The 19,361-nt window shown below is 37.8% G+C and overlaps 1 protein-coding gene across 17 annotated transcripts in view; it reads left to right on the forward strand.

Annotated features, from left to right (window-relative positions):
* The window catches only part of LOC107144781 (tumor necrosis factor alpha-induced protein 8), a 314,538-nt gene extending 297,530 nt beyond the window's left edge, over nucleotides 1-17,008 (forward strand). For 12 of the 17 annotated variants that reach the window (XM_048791984.1, XM_048791985.1, XM_048791987.1 and 9 more), the window contains one exon: nucleotides 15,416-17,008. In XM_048791984.1, coding sequence (XP_048647941.1) covers nucleotides 15,416-15,981 — 566 coding nt within the window. In that variant the 3' untranslated portion in view covers nucleotides 15,982-17,008. The remainder of the gene's footprint in view (nucleotides 1-15,415) is intronic. The other 5 variants (XM_048792004.1, XM_048792001.1, XM_015488610.2 and 2 more) reach the window with 3 other exon arrangements.
* Nucleotides 17,009-19,361: the final 2,353 nt, after the last annotated feature.

Below are 19,361 nucleotides of genomic sequence, written 5' to 3' on the forward strand. Positions count from 1 at the left end.
CCCATGTTGTATGAATTCTATCTCAAAGAAAAACTATGGGCCCAATCAAACAGTGCCAGTTAAAAGTCTGTAAGCTTTTTGTTGTTTTTATGGTGCTGGGGACTGAACCCAGGGGTGCTGTACCCCTGAGCCACATCCCAACCTCCCCCCTTTATTTTATTGAGACAGGGTCTCTCTAAGTTGTTGAGGCTGGCCTTGAATTTGCAATCCTACTATGTCAGTATCCTCAATTGGTGGGATTACAGGTATCTGGCATTGTTCACAACTAAGCTTTGTTTAAAAAGAAGGAATTGCAAAGTCCCTTTTTTTTTTGAAGCAGCATCTTGCTATGATCCCCAGGCTGGCTGGCCTTGAACTTGTGATCCTCCTGTCTCAGCTACTGAGCTGTGTGTGGGATTACACTTGACTATTTGCTACTTTTGACATAAAGTAACTTTCCATAGGCAGGGAGTTTTCAGGAGTTAATGGGGGTCACATTGTGACCCTGGGTGGACGTCTGGGCCTCTGTTGTTTCTCTTTTGGTGTCCATGGCCTCTTCTGTTTCTAGAAACAGGGTTGGTGATTAAGATGGTGAGAGGTGGGACGGTGGGCTGGCTTCCAGAGCAGTGAATGGTGGGTGAAAGATGAAACTACAAAAGGTGGGTACCTCCAAGGTATTTTAGAGAAGATATTTATTTTGTTGTTATTTGGCAACTTGTCATAAAATTGGTTGGTTATGTTATTTGCCAAAGTTTATTCTACCCAAATACCTGCTATTAGGAAAGTAATCTATCTTCAAGACAGCAAGTTAATATATTTAGGAAAATGTTTTTCAATTCTTAAAAGAGAATGGCTATAATAGTCCTCTTAGTTATTTTCTTTAACTGAAAAATGATTTTAATGTACCAAGTATGTCATTGGCATAAGAGGATTATAATTATTTTAGCAAAACTATTTTTCTTTCAAGCTTTTGTGGACTTTGTTACTTTAAATTCTAAGTAATTTTAAGTTATCCAGTTTCAATAGAAATAAAAAATTGTATCTGAAGAATCTTTGACTTTTTTTTCCTTAAAAAAACAAAAACAAAAACAAAGAAAGGTAGAGTTTGTGTCCTTTTAGATTTTTAGTTTCTTCTGAATTATTCCTAAAAAGGCCACACATTTAAATTAAAAACAGAATTATCTATGTAGTATTTCCTACCAGTTGCAAATGTTATCAGTAGATGATTTTTGAATGCTTATCTTTAATTATATAATGATTCATTTACAATAAACTTTCCCCAAAGTTTACATTGAAATACTTGTTTCTTATGTAAGAGTATTTGAAATATGGCATATAATTAATAGTAATAGGATTTATTTATAGCCTTATTTAGATTGTGTTTTATAAAAACAGTATTCACTTCTACACCTCCTCTGACCTTCTGCCCACTCCCCTCAAACAACCTGGGAATTTGTTTAATCTAGTAAATACATATTAAAAATTAACTGTGCATTTATTGTAGGAAGGAATAAGTAAAAAATTGGAACCAATCACAAAGACTTTACTTTTAGGGAAAATGACAGCAAATAAACATAACATAAAGCAGTTTCTAGTCAGAGCTAAAGACAGAATAGAGAATTTCTGACTGGAGTAGACAAAGTCTTCATGGAAGAAGTATATTTGGGGAGAACCTCAGGGATTTCACCACTGAAGTCAATTGCCTGAGCTGCCTTCCCATCTCTGTGCAAATGTCAAATTTTCTGAAAGGCCTCCTCTGACCTCCCTGCCATAACCTCCTTCTTCCTGTAGCCTCTCTGGCTTCTTGACATTTATATATGTGTTTGTCTGACTGTATTACAGGTCTCCTTCTAGAATCTGAGCTTCCTGAGGGCAGGTGCTTTGCCTGGCATACAATAATTGTTCTATAAGAATTTGATAAGTGAATGGAGACCTTTTTTCTCTGAGATTTTTATAGATTTGGCAAATTTATCACCTCAATGTGACCCCATTGACACATTCTTTAGAAATAAGGGGGAGATTTTCTTGCCCAAATGTAGCTCCCTGAAGTCTGCTACTAAATAACAAGTGTTATGAAAACAAATCATTATCTCTCCTAATCTCCCCACCACTTCACCCTGCAGATCCTCCTTAGGAACTCACTGACTACACATAATTTTGGGTGAAATTATTTCTCAATTGTGTGAAACCTGCATGTGTGCTCTGGTTTCTGATATACAAGTACACTGCTGGGCAGGCTGCTTAATTTATGATTCCCCAGTAGGAGTTCCACAGATTGGCTCTGAAATCCATCATATTTCTGCCTGTAAGCCAGAGGTCACCCATGCTGATGCCTACAGCACCCAGGAAGTGAACCTAAATGGTGTGGAGAGCCAGGAAGACATGGGGTAAACTGGAAGGTTGAGTCTCCTGAAGGAGGCAGCCACAGTTTAACTCAGGACCATTTTTCTCATGTGGGAATGTGGATCCATTTTTGTCAGATCTTATGATGTTCAAATGAAATCAGAAACACAGATTTTGAGATTAATTTCCCCAATTTTTTAACATGGACCACTAATCCTAAGAGCCGTACAGCACTGTACAGTCCAAATAATGGTGTATACAGGTTACAACCTCTGCACTTCATCCTGACCCTCCCCCCCCAAAAAAGGGGGAATGTCTGAGTGTTAAGAGGAGAGAGAAAAAGATAGAAAGAGGGGTAAAAGCCATTTCATAGAGAACTCCCATGCTTCCCTGGAAGTACCCAATGGTGAACCACACTGTTTCTGTAAACCTCTGGGTTTTTTCAGGATTTTATCCTAGAATTTCAGAGCTTACTAGTCTTGATATTTGAAATGAAATAGTGTACTTTTAGGCCCAATAAATCCCATCTTATCATTTATGTACCTTTAGTAGAATTTAGACATCAGGCACAGGCATGGCTGTAAAATGCTTGACTGACTTAAAATCTTAGTACAGTTACTGGAAAGACTGTGACAAAAATGTTGAGAGGTTGTGCCAAGATGCATATTTGAGAGATGCCCAAGCCGAGGCCAAGAGGTTGCTGCTCCTAAAATACCCAGACAAATGGGTGTGAGGCATTTGCATGGAAGATTTCAGACCGTTTGCTGTAAGGACTGAATTAACTAAATATGGTCAGTTCTCCAAACAAAGTAGCTAGTTATTCAGTATGTTTTGGTCAAGGGCAGGGGAGAAAAGCAGATTAAAAAAAGAAAATACACAGCATGCATGAGGCTGTTAGCATCTCTCTCTCTCTCTCTCTCTCTCTCACACACACACACACACACACACACACACACACATTTACATCCCATATGTACGGTTATGTTTTTAGCCAGACAGTGCAAGTAAATTCATTTGTTAAGCTCTGGATAAAAGGAATTGAATTGAATTGACTTCCTGACTTAACTTCATGAATTGCTGTAGAGGGTATTGATGGGCTCCATGGAGGCAGATTAAAGCATTGCTAGCTGGAGGGCATGTGTTAAGTACTTGGAGGAGAACAGAAATGAATAGTTGTGGTACCTTACTTGTCAAGGATCATAAGTGGTTAAAGTTAGATAGGAGTTTAACTCTCCCACCAGGTAGAAGAGCAGGTTAGATGGAGTAATTTATTCTGGCCATCACACTTGAACAAACTTCTTGGAAGAAATGGTGTTTAAACTGAGGCTGACAGGACCAGAAGCACTTTTCAGGCAGGGATAGAGGGAGAGGGCAAAGGATAGACATACAGCTTTTCCTTATTTTCTAGTCTCTGATGTGTAACACCTGTGCTTCTTACTTTGGATTCAAGGAGTCACTGACCTGGGAGAACAGACAAGCTCTAAGAAGTAGGATTCTGCAGCTAGCTCAGCAACATGTGGCATTTGATAGAAAATTCATAAGCAATGGACATTATTTAATTTTGCTTTTCTTGTCGAGCATGTATGGTATGGTAGGAAGTAATATGTCTCAGTTTTCCACTAACAATAACTATGCACCCCTGATAAGTCCCTTGACTTTTGACCCTTGATTCTTTTATCTGGCTCCCCCTTAGGATTAAGTAATTACAGGACAAAACTAGAAATGCATATGAAAATGTTATGATGAAAATACTTTGCAAACTATGGAATGTTACACACATGTCAGCTGTAATTTTGTTATTTGCTTATCTTTGTTATGTGTAATCTGATCAGACCAGAAAGCTCTGTGACTATTGATGATAGTTTGAGGGCTGGTTCAGTAACTAAACTTCACTCTAGTGTGATAGATTCTAAGATCTGTTGCTGGTTTTCTGAGTGAATGAATATAGATATTAGGAGTCAGGGCCTCTGGCAGGGTGGGAGAACATGAGTTGGAAAAGTGTAGAAAATCGTGGAGCTGTTTAAAGTATTTTTCTCCACATTTCTGGTTGAAAGATTGGATCATGTCAACAGTGGAAAGACTTTATATCCTTAAGAAAATATGTAAATAAGTCCAGCCTAATTGAAATATCTTTAAGAAAAACTAGCATGTCCTAATTCAACATAGTAAATAAATAAGGATTCATTTAATTTGAAAAGAAAAAGTTCCCTAAAGTTAGTTTTGTATAAAAGATTGTGGGATATTTTCATTCAATTTCAAACCATCTGCAGCCTAGAGATAGAGTTAGGCCCTGTTCAAATTCTGGTTTGAAGCATCATCTAAAAGAGGCTAACTTTTGTATTCTCCTGAATATGTTATCAAAATTCCTTGAGGTTTTGAAGCTCTATTCTGAAAACATTTTCTCTGAATTCCTTGTTCAAGCTGACATCTCTATTTTATGAAAAATTTTTGAGATAGAATTAAATCTGCTCAAAGTCTTCTTTCACCATGCTTCTGTGGCTATAGTATGTCTATTTGAAATTTTAAGTACAGTGTTCTAGGAGTACATCTTAGAGCATGGGTCCCCAGCTTTACATAATCAGAATCATGTGGGGTGTTTCATAAGTGGAGACTGTTAGACTATACCGCTGGAAGTTTTTTTTTTTTTTCTCTCTTTTCTTTTTTACCCCTGGAGGTTCTGAAAAGCAGGTATAATAATTGCTTAGACTCTTCCAGGCATTCTGATGCTGTTGGCCAATGACACAGAATTATGCCCTGGACACCTGCTATACGTTTCCTCTCCCTGCCAAAACCCTCCCCAAAACTGAGCACCTTTGTAGTAAGCATTTCCAGGGCCTTGAAAATAAGTTATACATAGTTACTGTTTAAGCTTTTTTTAAAAAAAAAAAAATATTTGTTTTTTAGTTTTAGGTGGACACAATATCTTTATTTTACATTTATGTGGTGCTGAGGATTGAACCCAGTGCCTCGTGCCTGCTAGGCAAGCACTCTACCACTGAGCCACAACTCCAGCCCTTGTTTAAGCTTTTAAAAAAATCTGTAGGACACACACATCCTTTTTTTTTTTTTCTTTTTTTAAAGTTGTAGTTGGGCACAATACCTTTATTTTATTTTTATGTGGTGCTTGAGGATCGAACCCAGGGCCTCGTACGTGCTCGACAAGTACTCTACTGATGAGCCACAACTCCAGCCCCACATCCTTTGGTTTTTGAAATATGAATTGATGAACAGAATTTTTAATACCTATCTAGCTATAGGAAGTCTATAGGTCAGCTCTGGAATAAAGACACATTTATGTCTAAGTAAAGTAGAAGCATATTTTCTTTTGAGGCTTATCTCCTTTTGTGAAACCTCCCTCATGCCTAGCCTCGCTCCATCTCCCTGTCCAGGAATATTAATGTTCCCTGTCTTGGCTACCTGTACATTATGTGCATTGTCACATTTCTACTGTAGAATTTGCCATGGTGTGTTCTGCCTCGCTGGGCTCATCTGCTCCCTCCCTCCTGTGTGAATCTGCATGCCAGGAAGGAAGGGATCCTGTTATTTATCTTTGAAACCACAGTGTCTGATACATTATAAATACTCTACAGAACTTTTTCTTAAACGTGCTGATGATGTTCTCTGTTTTCCCCTCGCTCCACAGGCATCCCATCCCAGCAGAATTTCAACACTATCTTTTTTTCTTTCTTTTAAATTAATTAATTTATTTTAATTAGTTATATATGACAGCAGAATGCATTTTGATTAACACTATCTTTCTTAATGATAAGGACAGCAGTAATAATGACAATAATAATAGTTGTTTACATAACTAGTGCTGTTCTAAGTGGATTCTTTTTACTTAAACCCCTTTTACCAATAAGAAAACTGAGGTGTAGAGAGGGTAGGTAATTTGGACCAGGGGCTCTGGCACTCTGTGGCTGAGTCCAGCTGCTGACCCAGACAGTCCGACTCTAGAGCTGTGTTCATAATCACCACATTGCCTGACTTTGCCTGGCATTGCCCCACTGCCTGTCTTGCACTCCCCTATTTGCCCAAGATCATTATGAATCCATTCCAGAGAAATAGCAAGACCCCTAGTCAATCTGTTAACCACTTATTTTCACTGACCTTATCCCACAAATTCATTACTGGTTCCTATGTGAAATTAGTTTGGAAATTTTAGGTAAGCAAAGTTACAATGTTTCTTTATTGCAAAAAATCAAGACCTTGCCCAGCAGTGGTGCATGCCTGTAATCCCAGCAGTTTGAGAGGCTGAGGCAGGAGAATCTAGAGTTCAAAGCCAGCCTCAGCAATATTGCAAGGCACTTAGCAACTCAGTGAGACCCTATCTCTAAATAAAATACAAAAATTGGCTAGGGATGTAGCTCAGTGGTTAAATGCCCTTGGGTTCAATCCCTAATACAAAAAAAAAAAAAAAAAGGACCTTTAATATAAAGGTCTTTTGTACATCTCCAAAGGGGATCTTGGTATATTGCTCTTTCCCAAACATGCTGAACTAAAAGAAAAATTACCCCATGAGATTCCTCTTAACTTTAAGAACTTCTTTTTTTTCTCTTCTTTTTAAAATTTTTTTTAGTTGTGGATGGACACACTATCTTTATGTATTCATTTATTTTTATGTGGTGCTGAGGAGCAAACCCAGTGCTTCACATGTGTGAGGCAAGTGCTCTACCACTGAGCTACAGCCCCAGCCCTTTTGTTTACTGTTTAACATAGTTTGGAAGAAAATCTGGCTAATGCTCTTGTGGAATTCCCAAGAAATTTCTCAGATCATAAATATTTGGGTAAATCCCTACTTTTGATCCCTTCTTAATTAATATAGGGTGACTACTCACATTTACCTGGGAGAGTCACAGATCTGTCAGTATTTACAGTAAATAATGACAGCACCTTTTAAAAAGCCTCCCATTTGGATGATAAACTGTATGATCACCGTAATCACAGTACGGACTTGCCACAGTCTCCCACCCCCAAGAAGTAAAAGCTCCACATCACATACTTGTTACCTTCTCACTATTCGCTGAAGGAGTCTTACTGCTATGGTGTGGGTAGTAACAGGTGAATATCCTGCATTCCTCCAGCACCTTGCCTTTTTATGTCAGTTATGCATGGGATTTTGGACACCTACATACTATATTCTCTCATCACTCAAAAGTTGCAGGTCTTGGGCTGGGGTTGTGGCTCTGTGTAAGTGCACTCACCTAGCACACGTGAGGCACTGGGTTCAATCCTCAGCACCACATAAAAAAATAAGTAAATAAAATAAAGGTATCGTGTCCATCTACAACTAAAAAATATTTTTAAAAAAAGTTGCAGGACTTAAGAATTGCAAGCTTTCAAGTCTTCTTTGCACTGCTCAGTATCTATTGATGTATTTGCTCATCTATTCAGGGGGCTATGGGACTCTTGAAAGGATGCCAAAAATCTAAACAGTTGTTGCCTCTTGGAATCAAGGGTTGGGTCAGAGCTGTGCAGTGAGTGTCAAAGCTGAGGTGACTTTTGTGTTCTGGCTTTGGAACAGTTTAAGTAATCTGTGTGTGTATGTGTGTGTGTGTGTGTGTGTGTGTGTGTTTCCAGATTAAATTCTAAAATGTCTTAAAACTCCTGAGGTTCTCTGAAAACACAGACCATTTAAAGCCCAGCTGGGTTGAGCTATTATGATTTATTTCCTCATTGAGGGAGACCCAGTCTTTTTTCTTTTATTTTATTTCACTTCCCTCACCCAGACCTTCTTAGGTCTTCCCGTGTCTTCAAGAGGAAGCCTCTTCTCTAAAGCTCGTGCATTATAATATAGTTGTTCAGAGAATTGCTTGGACCTAGATATCTCTGAGTTCAAGTTCATCTCTACTGTTTAACTGACTATATGGCCTTGAAAAAATGACATTTTGAATCTCTGCTCCTCTGTTTCAAGTGATATTAAATCAGGTAGCACCTCTCAGAGTTCCTTTGAGCCTAGCACACTTCTTGGGCATTATCACATCTGTAACTCATTCAACCTCATTTAAGCCACACCAACTTGAAATGACTCCCACTTAACAGATGAGAAAACTGAGTTTTGAAGAAATTAAATTGCACCCGAGTTTATAAGCCAGGACTCTTGACTTGGCACAATTTTCCCCCATCCATGCTGTTCTTCCTTGGCTTCCTTCTGAGTCTCTGGTCTCTGGTCTCTGGGACACTTTGGAAGCCCCACATAAGAATGCTGCCTAAGTGAGCTTGTCAGCTGCTGTGGCTTTTCACTCTGGCTTTATTTTTGGTCCATTTCGTTTGCATCTTGCCTCTGTCCCACAGATTTGCAAGGATGTGGAAACTGTTTTTCCTCTTATCTTTTTGTGGTAGGCTTTAATTCCGTTCTCAATGGGTCAATTTTCTCTAGGCAAAATATTTTTATGCTACCTGGCAGAATCCTTTGCAGTCAAATCTGTTGCTAGCAAGAGATTCAACACCTTAAAAAGAGAGAATTTTTCTTCTAAAGAACTTTAATATATTATATTTTTTAAATGTCACTGTGGAAAAGGAAATATGACTTCTTATTAGCTAAAGTACATGAGGTCTCTTTTCACACAGCCATCTGGTATTTTGCATATCTCGGTTCCATGATACTTCCGGAGGAGTTAATTAATTTGACCAAATGTGATTCACTAAGGAGCATCAGAATGTATTTGAAGTTTAATTTGTTGTGTTTTTTAAACAAATCCGTGAAGAAGGCTGTTCTGGGACAGGCATTATTTGAGACTTTTATGTGGCTCCTGTTCATTGGTCTTTGGAACGACTCCAAGAGGGGTGGATCACTATTCTCAGATTGTAGATGAGGAAACCGAGTCTCCATAATATCCCTGAGCAGTATGGTAGTTCAAGAACCATTAGCTACAGAGTATTTGGACTTATATAAGGACACTCCACTTTTCTAGAACATTAGGAGAATAAGTTGCCACAGGAAAAGAATACCAGTACACTAAAGATTCATACTTCAGACCTCTTACTTTAAATATTTTTGATGGAAAAAATTCTAATATGTGAAGGAAATGTTTTTTAAGAAGATAAACTCATGACTGTCATATACATACAAATTAGTTGTATCAAAGATTTTTCTTAAGTCCATTAGTAAGGGAAATAGTAAGCTCTTCCAGTTGGTTCAAAGGAGAATCCATAGGCAAAGAAAATCAGGAGTTGATTACAGCTAAATAGACAAATTTTATTTGTATCTCTACAGAAAAGAGCCACTTGTAATACTATCAGCTTTTTACAATGCAGAGAATTATAAAATGGCTGAAGGAAAGACAATAAGAGAACTCTGGAAGGGTTTTTAGATAATTCCTCATATTTTACAAAGAAGATCCAGTGAGAGGGGACATTTCAAAGCCACCATTTTCTCTGAGATGTATGTTCTTTACTATGTTGTCTTTTTAAATGAGCATGTATTTTTTCTGGAGTCGGTACGAGACATGGAGTAAATGACTTAGCTTGTCACTGTGCTTGTTACTGGTCCTTATTGGGGTCAGGAAAATGCATATACATCAAAATGTTCATTCAGCCAGGTGTGATGGCAAACACCTATAATCCCAGCTGTGGGAGAAAGAAGAAAGAGGATCACAAGTTAAAGGCCAGCCCAGGGAACTTAGTGAAACCCTGTCTCAAAATACAAAATTAAAGGGCTGGAGATGTAGCTCAGTGGTAGAGCACCTCTGGGTTCAATCTCCAGTAATGGGGAAAAAAGGGGGGGGGGATTTATTCAGTGTCAGGTAAAAAAATCCATGATATAGTGATTCTCCCAGGACCACTCTCTGGTGTGACAATGACCATCTGTGTGACCTAAGTACAATTTTTGGATTAAGATGGTTGCCACTTATCTTCTCTCTCTGAAGGATAATATTGCTTCCTACTTGTAACTATGGTTGTTGCTTTGACCCTTCCAGAGCCAACCCTCCTTAAAGTTCCTATCTCTGTTGCTCTACTAGCTATGGCCCTTACCCACCTCTGTCTTCTCTTTTCCTTCTCCCTTCTTCCTTCCTGCCTGTTTGTTTGGTTCTTCTCCATCCTGTTGAATTTCCTACTTTAGGCTTTTCAGCAGGGAGGCTGCCAACACAGATGCATTGCCAGCCATTTCCAGTGCTCCTTACTTTTAACCCCAGTGTAGGGAGGTTTGCATCTTAGCCTGCTGAGCTCTTGTGATGGTGCTTATCTTCAGTTTCACCACTTTCTTATCACCAACGCTGCCTTTATTTACTAAGTCCCTTTTAAGTTTGGAGTTATTCAGTTATAAAGAGAACTATGATTTTGCATATTTATTTAAAGAATTCTAATTCAGCCACGTTCTCCAAGTTGTTTTCTTTTCCATCCTTCCAAATAATGGCCATGCTGAATCAAATTTTAAGTAGGCAAGGATTTGCAAAGACATGTGCATCTGTGGTTACCTAAAAGTTCCAAGTATAACAAATCTGTTGGTTGAAAAAAATATGTACTTGCTGGTGAAGTTGTAAAGAAAGTTACTTAGAATACTTACCATACAATATTGGCAGATTCTTAGTGGGGATAGTTATGAAACATTTTGTTGATTTTCAGAAAACTCTAGTTTTTCATTTGTTAATATTATTACAAGGCTTCCCCACCACTTTGTTCCCTTCCTTGTATCCGTAGGTCAGTACATTTTTATCATCAATACTGATCTCTAACTTTATAATCGTTGCTACTAAAACCAGGACTTCCAATAGTAGTTTTCTTTTGGGAGTTATTGCTGAAATGGACAATTTGATTAAGTCAGAGAAAGAGGGCAGTAAGGTAACCAGGTGTCTATAAAACGATCTTTTTAAAATTTTGTTTACTTATTTATTTATTTAGTTATAGTTGACACAATACCTTTATTTTATTTATTTATTTTTATGTGGTGCTGAGGATCAAACCCAGGGCTTCACACTCACTAGGCGAGCGTTCTACCACTGAGCCACAACCCCAGCCCTATAAAACGATCTTAAACATCTTTAACACAGTATTATTTTTTGTCTTTTTTTTATATATGGCCTCGTTTTCATTAGTCAACAATTTATACCTCTACTTCCAAAGGCAAGTGGATTCATCTTAATAGGTAAAAGATTGAACCAGTGCTTTCACCACTTGCCCCATGAGGAACATCTCTGTACATCCTAGTTTCTTCCCAAAACACCCTTTGGTCCCTTCATCAAATGTCTAAACATAATCCAGCCAGAAGCTAGAGGAGACTGTGCTTGATCTTCTACTGCCTTGCACTGTGCTCTTACTCAAAACATTTGTGTTGTTGTCTTGGGATGTTTTCTGTTTGTGTACAACAAAGCTTTCTGTTTCAAAAAGCTGATTGACGATGGGAAAAGCAGACATACTCTAAATTGCATTTCTAAATGCATATTCTAAATGTAAACTAAACAACTTTCTCTAACTTGTAAAACAGAAACACCTGTGTATTTAAAACTCCCATGTTGGAGGCCAGCACGTTTTCATTGGGAAGTATTTAAGTACAGTAATAGAGCCTCTGTGTCCTTAGACAACTCGGATAGCAGTAGGGAGAGTCAGACAACAAAAATTTAGGCAAATGATGATTTCAGCAATAAAGAGGTGTGGTGGTTTGAAAAGAACTTAAATGAAGTGTCATTTTCTAATTTACATTTTAAAAATATCTGGTTGCTGTGTGAAGAGATTGAAAAGGGGCTTTTACTTGATGGTATCTATGAAGTTGGAGGGAAATATATAGAATTTAGAGAAGTGAGAAGAAGATAAAATGGAAAGAACCTGGTAATGGGCTGAGTAAAGGTGAGGATGATATGGTGGACAGTTTCCCAGGTTTTGACTTAAGCAAATGGCTGGAAGAGAAACTATTCATTGAGATAGTAAAGAATGGAGGAGTGCAGGTAAATGGATAGAGTTGGAGAATATTATGCTAAGTGAAATAAGCCAATCCCAAAAAAACAAATGCTGAATGTTCTTTCTGATATGAGGATGATGATCTGTAATGGGGTTAGGGGTGGGGCATGGGAGGAATGGAGGAACTTGAGATAGGACAAAGGGGATGGAGGGAAGGGAGGGGGGATGGTGGTAAGAAAGATGGTGGAATGAGATGGACATCTTATCCTAAGTACATGTATGAAGACATGAATGTTGTAACTCCACTTTGTATACAACCAGAGAAATGAAAAATTGTGTTTTATATGTGTAATATGAATTGAAGTGCATTCTGCTGTCATATATAACAAATTGGAATTTTGAAAAATGGAGGAGGACTTCTTTAGGGGACAGGAAAGAATCAAAGATTCAGTCTAGTATTTGTTTTGTGATGCCTACAAAATCACAAAGGAAAAGAAAAATCTTAAATACTTTAGCAAAGCAAGTCTGGAAAAGAGGTCAAGGCTGAGTTATAGCTGTGGGAGTCATGGTACATGGGTGGTATCTGAAGCCATGGGAGTGGATGAGATCACACAGGGGTGAGAAGAGACTGAAGGAGAAAAACTTGGTCCAGGACTAGCTGTGAGATACACCAGGTCTGGAAGGGATCTGGGAGAGCATGTGGAACTGACAAATGAGCCTGAGCAGGAGTGGCTAGTGGCAGTTAATTTACAAGGAAGAAAAAAGTCATGTTTTATGATCACAGACCACACATTGCTGGCCAGAAGCTCTCAGCCACAAAACCTAGTTGGCTCAGAAAAAGCTCTTCTAATGCTGGAAAATAAATTCACTGCATGCATGTCTTCCTGGTAGATGGGGAGAAAATGCTCCATCTTCATTTTAAAAGGCAACTATGCTGGAACAATCCAAAGAATAAAATGAAAGTGTGATGTAGTTGCTGTGTTTCCAAACAGGGTTTGAAGTTCCTCTGGAATGAATATGAAAGCCTCAGAGATCAGCTTCCCTGTTCTGGTTCTGACTTGGTTGCCAGTAAACCAGGGAATAATCTTGCTTAGCAGGCACTAGATTTGCCTTTACATCCTTGTGCAGGAGGTTGAAGTACTGCCCCAAAGTTTTTGTTTCTTTTTGTGTTTGAAAATAAATGGAACATTGAGATTCAATAAGAAAAGTAGCTGAGAAGAGATGCAAACTTGCAAGTCCAGCCTAGGATGAAGAGTAGCACAAAGGAATCTTTTGAATATCTCTCCCTCTAGTACAACACATAAAGTGTGTCCATCTGAGAGACATTGCAGAAAACCCCAAATGGGATAGTGCCAAGTTCTAAAAGATTTAAAACAGAATAACTTTTCAACTTTAGGCAGAATACATTGTTGAAATCCTAGAATTATTTGCTGTGTATCTGAAAATGTTTGGGTATCTATTCCTGCATAAGTCAGATTTATTTATTTGTTGAGGTCCATATCAAGAGTTTTAAGGTAAGAGATGGTCCTTGGTCTTCACATAGTAATATTAACTATGTGGGTGCCATTCTGATTTAAGTTCTTTACTGTGAATTAACATTCTTTTGTAAATCACTGAAGAAATAGGAATAGAAATAGACTACTGCTTAACTGACAACATTTAAAAGCTTAGAAACCGCCATGAAATTGACTGTTTCTCATTCTTTTTCACTTTCCTTTTCTTTCTCAAAATAAATTTTAGTTCTTCTTCTGCAGTTTCAGTTCATGTTTCAGAAGTTTAAATATCAGCATTTGTGAGGGCGGCACTTCTAGTTCAATCATGAGATTCTTTTTGTAAATAAACAAGATTGTGTATTTATGAATGATCATTAGGAACCACTTTGTAGCTTCCTGTATAGTACTGTATACCTAACATGAGGCCACGTTGCCAATAGAATGTGACTCTTCTTTGTCCCAATTTCACACCTAACATGACAGTTCCAGATTGAGGGAGTCACCCTTCTTCTGCATCCTCCCGTCTTGGGTTGGAAGGCGTTGCCTTCTTGCTTCCTAATAATGCTAGCCTGTGCAAATGAGAAATAATTTTATTTCATCGATGCCCTGACTCATTCCTATCTGCCTGTATTTTTAAGCTTTTTATCTTTTATCACCAAGCTTTCCAGCAGCTGGCCTAAGCTCATACACTGGCATGTGCAGTGAGAACAGCTACCTCTGGACCCAAAGATGGGGGATACACCCTTAGAACAAAAGTTCTGAAGCCTTAGGAGACGAGGGATAAAGCATAGTTACAGAGAAGTGGCTTTCAGATTGCAACATGGACAGAGCAAGGGAAATTGTGGTAAAGGAAAATAAATCTTGATTTGGGGAATAAACATTTTTTGAGCATTTTCACTGACTTTGTCTAAGCTAGAAGCATTATACATACAACTATTATTTTGTGTATCTTAAACATTTGTCAAATTAAAAATTATGATCATTTCAAGTAAACTCTAAGCATCAGCTTTTTCAAAGTGTGTTTTTCATGTAGCACGTTCTGGTAGCTCATGAAATATGGCTATTTCAAAATGTATAAAAATGTAAAAGAAACAATGAGTCATTTATCAGAAATGGCAAATGACATTGGGCTCTCTGAGGAGTATTTCCTTCCAAAGCCTGACTTCTGGGAGTTGAAATTCAAGGTGTTCAGGATGGCTGAGCTAGAGATGGCCAGCCAGTGTCTTATGAAAGTAGGCTTTTTTGCAAATGTATTATCAAACAGGGCCCTCCCTTTCATCTGCTTCTAAGAATTTCCCATTTTACCCAATCTCAAGGCTTTGCCATTTATCCTCCTTTCATTTAAATTAATTTCTTTAAATTGCTCTGGGTTGCTGTTGCCCAGAGGACAGAAGTAGAGTTGACTTTATATTTTAAATCAGGTAAAAACTACATAAAAACTTACTACCTCATGAGATGTACTGTTTTGAAATCAGAAAGTTATTTTCAAGAAAGTCACCAACTTTATAAAAGAAAGTATTGACTACATAGCAGAAGTTACAAAATATTTGAGTTACACATCATGCTGTTAATTCCATAAAAGAGAATCTAATGGCCAGAAATGTAGAAAAAAATTAAACTGATTTTCTTGACAGAGATTTTATCAGTAGATGGGAGGCAAAGTACAAGTGGGAAAATGAGGGAAAAATACTCCCTAATATTTGGTTTTTGATTTGATTCTTTTGTTGATATTTCCTGATCTTTTATTCTCTCTCTCTCTTCTTTAGTGGCCACAGATGTCTTTAACTCCAAAAACCTGGCCGTTCAGGCACAAAAGAAGATCTTGGGTAAAATGGTGTCCAAATCCATCGCCACCACATTGATCGATGACACGAGCAGCGAGGTGCTGGACGAGCTCTACAGAGTGACCAAGGAATACACCCAGAACAAGAAGGAAGCTGAGAAAATCATCAAAAACCTCATCAAGACAGTCATCAAGTTGGCCATCCTTTACAGGAATAATCAGTTTAATCAAGATGAGCTGGCACTGATGGAGAAGTTCAAGAAGAAAGTCCACCAGCTTGCTATGACGGTGGTCAGTTTCCATCAGGTGGATTACACCTTTGACCGGAACGTGTTATCCAGGCTGCTGAACGAGTGCAGAGACCTGCTCCACCAGATCATCCAGCGCCACCTCACTGCCAAGTCACACGGACGGGTTAATAATGTCTTTGATCATTTTTCAAATTGTGAATTTTTGGCTGCCTTATATAATCCCTTTGGAAATTTTAAACCTCACTTACAAAAACTTTGTGATGGAATCAACAAAATGTTGGATGAAGAGAACATATGAGTATGTGAGTTAAGACTGATTGTGATTTATTTGAAGTTGGAGCACTGCTGATTCATGAAGGAACAAAAGAATTTTTTTTAAAGGTTATACATATTTCAGAAAGACTTTGCCCAATTCAACTGTCAGACATTAATGGTAGTGCTTTCATGAGGTTTTATTTGAAGAAAACTTTGCCAAAAGTTCTGGCTAAAAGCTTGTTAATGGGTGAGAGATCATGAGAAAAATGCATGGCTGGTAATGCACATGTAGAGTTATATAAAAGAGAAACAAGTACGGCTCCGAACTTTAAGATGTTTTTAGGGCAGTTATTGGTGGCACATTGGATATTTCTGATATGTACAAAATTACATATTTTGTTTCACTTTTATTCCTTACTATGTATATGCTCTTTTATGAAGCCAAGAACTTTTTCTTGCTGTCATTGCTCCTTTTGAATCAGTTCTATTTTCAGGCCTACACTTGATTCTTGTGTAATAGATTATGTCATTGACATTCTAGAATTAATTCTGAGGCAGTCATGTTAAACCCTCAGAAAAACAAAAAAAAAAACTCCATATATGAAATCAGTACTGTGGTAGTGAATTAATTAGACATTATGAATTATGTCCAATGTATGGAATATGCTTCTGAAAAAAAAGTACTTCTTCTTTTGTTCCAACAATGACACTCAAATTCTCAAAAATGTAATGGCATGTTATTGCTTTGAAATGCTTGCGTCAAGTTTCTCTTTGATGTTGTCTTTGAAAGTGTGCTGATAAAAATCTCCATTATTAACGTCCATTTCATGTGTTAGAGACCAAGAGAAAATATATCTATCAATTAGTTTTGATATTGAGGCAATAAAAAATTGATAACTTTAATAAAGTAAAAAAAAATATTCATTTTAGAGATGAACCCAACAAAATAACTTAGGAGCATGTGGGACAAAAGGAAAGAAAGGATGTTGCTAAAGAACATGAGCAGAAAGATGAATGCGTTTCATTGTTTAAGAAGGTTTGATAAATAAACAATGTCACTTTTTTATTTACCTATGAGATTTTGGTATTTTGTTATTGGCTATTTTAATGAGTAAACTAAAGAATATTTGCATTCTAAGCAGTTTGTCTTGGTTTCTATGTAATTTTTTAAAAATACTTTTTTAAGTTGTAGATGGACACAATACCTTTATTTATTTTTATATGGTACTGAGGATTGAACCCAGTGCCTCACATGTGCTAGGCAAGTGCTCTACCACTGAGCCACAACCCCAGCTCCATTTCTATATAATTTTAAGTGTGTGAATGATAAAGTAGTATAGCAAATGAGAGTATTTTAAAAAAAGAAATGGAAACCTGCTAGCTGACTGTATCATCTGGGAAATAACAGGCTCAACCACCAGCACTAAATATTTATTTGCATTGTCATTCTGTGATTTAGTGTACTCTTTGGCCTTGACTTTGCCTTCCTCCCAGAATAATGACATTAAAATAACAGTTCACTAAGAAGGGTCCCACAAATGAAAATTCCAGAAGTTGAGATCTGCTTTAACCCATCACCACCTAGAGGGGAATGGACAATTTCTCTGGGACCATCTTTTGCTTGGCTAAGTAAGACTAGTAGCAAAGGCAGAGTATCTTCCTGCTTGATATTAAATCCTGAGACTAAGGTTTGAACTGAAAGTAATATTCTCACTTCCTGGACCCAGTAGGTGATCACTAGATGTTATAACAATAGCATGATGACTACAGAATTGGTCCTTGAGCTTTATAACCTGCTAAATGGCTCAGCAATGGAGTTCAACAGCCTTATTCAATCAGCTCTCTCTTTCTTACCTGGGAAAGCTGAGGGTGAACTACCAATTTGTTGCCTTCTGTTCTCTACCAGACCTCATAGTAGGACTATGGATGATGGAGTGCCTGGAGAGATGGTGAATGAGCTTCTTGCTCATTTCTAGCTAGGGACAAGACCTAGAGAGAAAAGACCTTGGGCGGTGGGCGGGGGGAGGGAGGATAGTTAGATATGTCTGGGCACATTTGGATCATATTGTTGTCCCTGCAGGATAGCAATCAAATATGCATGGAAGTAGCAGGAGCAACCCTTGATCTCACACAGAGGAAAGGCAGTGAGGAGTACAGTCATCCCTCCGTGTCTATAGGGGATTGGTCCCAGGATCCCTGCAGACACCAAAATCTCTGGATGCTCAAGTCTCTCGTATAAAATGATGTAATATTTGCGTATAGCCTAACTATAACCTCTTTTAAAAAATTTTTTAAAATTTATTTATTTTATTGTTTTATTCTGATTTGTTATATATGACAATGGAATGTATTACAATTCATATTACATATATAAAGAACAATTTTTCATATCTCTGGTTGTATACAAAGAATATTCACACCATTTGTGTCTTCATACATATACTTTGAATAATGACGTCCATCACATTCTACCATCTTTTCTAACCCCATGCCCCCTCTCTTCCCCTCCCACCCCTTTGCCCTATCTAGAGTTTGTCTGTTCCTCCCATGCTCCCCCTCCCTACCACACTATGAAACAGCTTGATGCTGATTATTTTAATGAATCAAAATAATAGCCATTATTTATCAGGTGATAACCATAACCTCTTACATTATTTAAATCATCTCTAGATTACTTACAGAACACAATGTAAGTGCTATGTAAACAATTGTTACACTGTATTGTTTAGGGAATAATGACAAGAAAAAGTACATCTGCTGGGCACAGCCATGCATACCTGTAATCCCAGTGACTCAGAGGCAGGAGAATCACAAGTTCCAGGCCAGCCTCAGCAATTTAGGGAGGCCTTTGGCACTTAGTAGACCCTGTCTCAATTTAAAAACCAACAAGGGGGATGGGGATGTAGCTCAAGTGGTAGCACGCTCGCCTGGCATGCGCGGGGCGCTGGGTTCGATCCTCAGCACCACATAAAAATAAAATAAAAAGATGTTGTGTCCACTGAAAACTAAAAAATAAATATTAAAAAATTCTCTCTCTTTCTCTCGCTCTTAAAAAAAAAAAAAACAAGGGCTGGGAATATAGCTCAGTGGTAAAGCGCCCCTGGGTTCATTCCCTAGTAGACATAAAGAAAGGAAGGAAGGAAAAAAGGGAGAGAAAAGTACATGAACTATATGTGTTCAGAGCACACGTTTAAAATATATTTTTAATCCACGGTTAAATCTATGTGGAAGGCCAACTGTATACTACTGAAGGGAGGGATCCTACTTGCTACCATTTCTTTTTTTAATTTTTAAAATTTTTTTTTTGAACTTTTTGATACTGGTTGATTGAACTCAGAGATGTTTAATCATTGGGCCAACATCTCTAGTCTTTTTTTTTTTTCTTTCTTTCTTTTTTCTTTTTTTTTTTTTTTTTTTTTTTTT

Source organism: Marmota marmota, unplaced genomic scaffold (assembly GCF_001458135.2).
Source record: "Marmota marmota marmota unplaced genomic scaffold, marMar, whole genome shotgun sequence".
Lineage (NCBI taxonomy): Eukaryota > Metazoa > Chordata > Mammalia > Rodentia > Sciuridae > Marmota > Marmota marmota.